Source organism: Ailuropoda melanoleuca, chromosome 6 (genome assembly GCF_002007445.2).
Source record: "Ailuropoda melanoleuca isolate Jingjing chromosome 6, ASM200744v2, whole genome shotgun sequence".
NCBI classification, from domain to species: Eukaryota; Metazoa; Chordata; class Mammalia; order Carnivora; family Ursidae; genus Ailuropoda; species Ailuropoda melanoleuca.
Window position 1 is genome coordinate 103,263,683 of NC_048223.1, and position 4,262 is coordinate 103,267,944.

Sequence of the window (4,262 nt, forward strand, 5' to 3'; positions counted from 1 at the left end):
ACTAACTTAATGAAGTTGTTGGGGTGAAAGAGAGGCTTGGAGGGAAGGAAAGCCTTGGAAGTATGACACTTTCAGTTCAGGGCTCAGCCTGAGAGATTCCTGAGTAAGGCTCTGCGCTTCCTGGGGCTTGGGGCGTCGGGCCTACAACCTGACTCAAGGAGCGTGGGTAGTACTGGCCAGGAAGGAGGCGCTGAGACCCTTGGGTGCTGGGGAGGCTCCTCCCCCGCGAGGCTCCCGTGGCTCCTCCCCTGGCGGGCGGGGTCGCGCCGGCGGGGCGTGAATGGGGCGGAGCCCTGAGCTAGCCTGGCGGGGCGGGGCGGAACCGAGTCTCAGGCCTGGCGTCGGCCCACCTCATCGACGGGGGACGGAAGTCTCAGCCCGGCTCGGTCTGGCCCCCGGGAACCCCCGACCAAGCACCGAGCCTCTCCCCACGGGGCGGCCCGGCCTGGTCGTGCTCCCGCGCGGGCGCACTATGAAGCGTATGGGGACTTTGCGCCTGCTTTCGGACCTCAGCCACTTTAGCGCCGCGGCCCGGCTCCGGGAGTTGCTAGCCGGGGACCCAGCGGTAAGAGTGCGCTGCAGCCCAGACGGCCGCCACCTGCTGCTGCTGCGACTCCCGGGGTCGCCGAGCCCGCAGCTGTTGGTCGCGGCGCGTGGTCCCGGCACAGAGCTGGAGCGTGCCTGGCCGGCTGGCCACCCCTCACCGCTAGATGCCTTCTTCCTGCCGTGGCCGGTGCGACCGGCGCTGGTCCTGGTCTGGGAGAGTGGCCTAACCGAGGTGTGGGGCGCGGGAGTGGGGCCTGGCTGGCGGCTGCTGCGGAGCACGGAGCTATGTCCGGGCGGTGGAGCCCGCGTGGTGGCCGTGGCGGCGCCCCGAGGCCGCCTGGTGTGGTGCGAGGAGCGTCAGGATGGCGCTGAGGGCTGGCTAGGGCCTCCTGCTGCTTTCAGCTACTGCGTGTGCGTCCGAACCCTGGAGCCCAGCGGGGAGGCCGGCACCAACCTGGGCCGCACACACATCCTGCTGCACCACTGCCCCTCTTTCGGGCTGCTGGCCTCCCGCAAGGACCTCTTCCTGGTGCCCACTGCCACTACCTGGCCTGGCGTGAGTCACATTCTGCTCATCTGGAGCCCAGGCAAGGGCAAGGTGATGGTGGTTGCCCCATGGCTTGGCCTCTCCCACAGTAAGAGCCTGAATCCCGGACGAGGGGACACATGGGACTTCCGGACACTGCTCCGAGGCCTTCCTGGGCTGCTGTCCCCCATGGAGCCATTGACTGTACATACCTGGGCCCCAACTCCCCAGGGCCTGTTATTGCTTGACTTCAGGGGCACTGTGAGCCTGGTGCAGTCCCATGGTGGTACTCGGGCTGTGGGCACGCTGCAGGAGGCACCTGTAGGCCTGGCAGGGTCTGCAGCACTGGGAACATTTCATGGGACTCTGGCTTGTGTGCTGGGCTCCACATTGGAACTGCTGGACATGGGCAGCGGGCAGCTGCTGGAGAGAAAGGTCCTAAGTACAGACCGAGTACATTTACTGGCACCCCCAGCCCCTGGCATGGAGGATGAGGAAGAGCTGGAGACCCGGGGGGGTCTTCGTTTGCTTTCAGCCTTGGGTCTGTTTCGAATAGCCTGGAAAGCGTCACAGGGTCTTGAGGTACCTTCAGCTGAAGACCTGGTGTTTGAGGAGGCCTGTGAGTACTACCAGCGACGGAGCCTGCGGGGTGCCCAGCTCACCCCCGAGGAACTGAGACACAGCAGCACATTCCGGGCACCTCAGGCGCTGGCCTCCATTCTCCGGGGACATGTGTCCCCATCTGCACTGTTGACCACACTGAGGGCTGAGCTTCGAGATTACCGGGCCTTAGATCAGCTCAAAGCCCACCTGGTGGCTGGGGACGATGAGGAGGCTGGCTGGACTGAGCTGGCAGAGCACGAAGTGGCACGCCTTCTGAGGACTGAATTGGTGGGAGACCAGCTGGCCCAACTCAACACTGTTTTCCAAGCCCTTCCTACAGCAGCCTGGGGTGCCATCCTCAGGGTCCTGCAGCTCCAGCCAGACAGGAATGGCAGGCTGAGGTCCCATGCTCCTCCTGATGTGTGGAAGAAGGTACTAGGAGGTACTTTAGCTGGAAAGGAACCCCCCAATGGGATACTGCCCCTCTTTGAACTCCTGTGCCAATGCCTCTGCCGGCTGGAGCCTCGATGGCTGCCACCCTTTGTGGAGCTGGCACAGCAGCAGGGTGGGCCGGGCTGGGGGGCAGGGGGCCCGGGGCTGCCCCTGTATCGTCGAGCCCTGGCAGTCCTAGGTGAGGAGGGGACCAGGTCTGAGGCACTGGAGCTGGAGCTGCTCTTGGGCAGTGGGCGGCCCAAAGCTGTACTCCAAGCCGTGGGACAGCTAGTCCAAAAGGAGCAGTGGGAGCGGGCTCTAGAGGCAGGCCTGGCCCTTGGCCCCTCCAGCCCCCTGCTTCGAAGTGAGATCTTCAAACTGTTGTTGGCCGAATTTGCCCGGCACCGTCAACTTGACGCTCACCTCCCTCTCCTTTGCCGCTTGTGCCCACCAGACCTGGCTCCAGCTGAGCTCCTGCTTCTACTACGGACACACCTCCCAGATGAGTTGGAGCCCCCGACCCCATTCCCTGAGCCTGGAACAGAGCCCCCTCTCACTGTGGGCTTGCTCAGAGCCCTGCTGGAGCAGACTGGGGCTCAAGGACGGCCCTCGGGCCCAGTTCTAAGCTTGTATGAGGACATCCTATGGGACCCAGGCACTCCACCCCCCACCCCACCCCGGGGACCTGTGACTACTCTCCAGGCATCAGACCACCCAGGCTTGGAGGCCTGGCCACCATCCAGACAGGGCCTCTGTGTGACTGACACAGGCTGAAAATCGTTTTTAAGACATAGCAATCAGGGAAGGCGCCTAGGAGTTGGTGGAGAACTGGGGTGAGGGACCTGTGTGTGCAATACTTTTCTCTCTTCTGAGGCAATTTTGAAATATATATATATATGGTAAATATTGTGATACAATAAATATATTTGGTCTTTGTCCTCAGGTTATGGTGCTGGCACAGAACTCCTAAAACTCTTGGAATTTCCTGATAGGTGTGTCTTTTGTTATTCATAAGCAGCCTCTTTAGATCACATCTGCATTTATGCTAATGAGGTAACACAGTGGGCGTGTCCACCCTAAGGATGGGACTGGTCACCTGAAAGACTAAGTGATGAGAGGGCTGGAACTTTCAGCCCCATCCCCAACATCCTAGGAGGGGAGGGGGGCTAGAGATTGAACTCTATAGAAACTCCTGAATGAGGAAATTTGGTGAGCACATCAAAGTGCTGGGAGGGAGAGACCCCCAGAGAGGGCATGGCAGCTGCACACAGCCCCTCCCCCCAACCTAGGCCTTGCCGTATGTATCTCTTCCATCTGGCTGCTCCTGAATTGTATCCTTTGTAATAAACTCATACATGTAATTAAAATATTTCCCCAAATTCTGTGAACCATTCTAGCAAATTGTCAAACCAATTTATAGCGTGGGAATTCCCAGTTTATAGGCAGTTGGTCTGAAGTACAGTGACTTGCAACTGGCTTCTGAAGTGGGGTCAGTCTTGTGGGACTGAGACCTTAACCTGTGGGTTCTGCGTTAACTCCAGGTAGTTAGTGTCAGAATTGAACTGACATGTAGGACACCCAATTGGTGTCTATAGAGAATTAGTTGTCGGTGTTGGAAAACACTCCAGAAATAAACACATAGGTTGTGTATTTTTGAACAGCTGAGGGTCTCAGAGGGTTGTGAGTAATGGAGGGAGCAGTTGAATCTGAATTTGTTGGCTGAAGTGGCCACTTCTATTAATAAAATAATTAACATTTATGAGTATTTAATATATGCCAGACACTCTGCTGGTCTTTAAAAATTCCCTCATTTAATGCTTTTAATAACCCCAGAGGAAAAGTGCTAATAGTATCCACATGTTTACAAGTGAGGAAATAAAGGGTTAGAAAGATTACTTGAGGGGCACCTGGGTGGCAGAGCGGTTGAGCGTCTGCCTTCGGCTCAGGGCGTGATCCCGGCGTTGTGGGATCGAGCCCCACGTCAGGCTCCTCTGCTATGAGCCTGCTTCTTCCTCTCCCACTCCCCCTGCTTTTGTTCCCTCTCTCGCTGGCTGTCTCTGTCTCTGTCTTATAAATAAATAAAAAATCTTAAAAAAAAAAAAAAGAAAGAAAGATTACTTGAGGGGCGCCTGGGTGGCACAGCGGTTAAGCGTCT

At 58.0% G+C, this 4,262-nt stretch overlaps 1 protein-coding gene across 1 annotated transcript; it reads left to right on the forward strand.

Annotated features, from left to right (window-relative positions):
- Positions 1-306: 306 nt before the first annotated feature.
- On the forward strand, positions 307-3,343 carry HPS6 (HPS6 biogenesis of lysosomal organelles complex 2 subunit 3). Its single transcript, XM_002913877.4, has one exon. It carries the CDS (start codon positions 473-475, stop codon positions 2,879-2,881), a length of 2,409 nt encoding a protein of 802 aa, XP_002913923.1. The 5' UTR covers positions 307-472; the 3' UTR covers positions 2,882-3,343.
- The last annotated feature ends 919 nt before the right edge of the window (positions 3,344-4,262 follow it).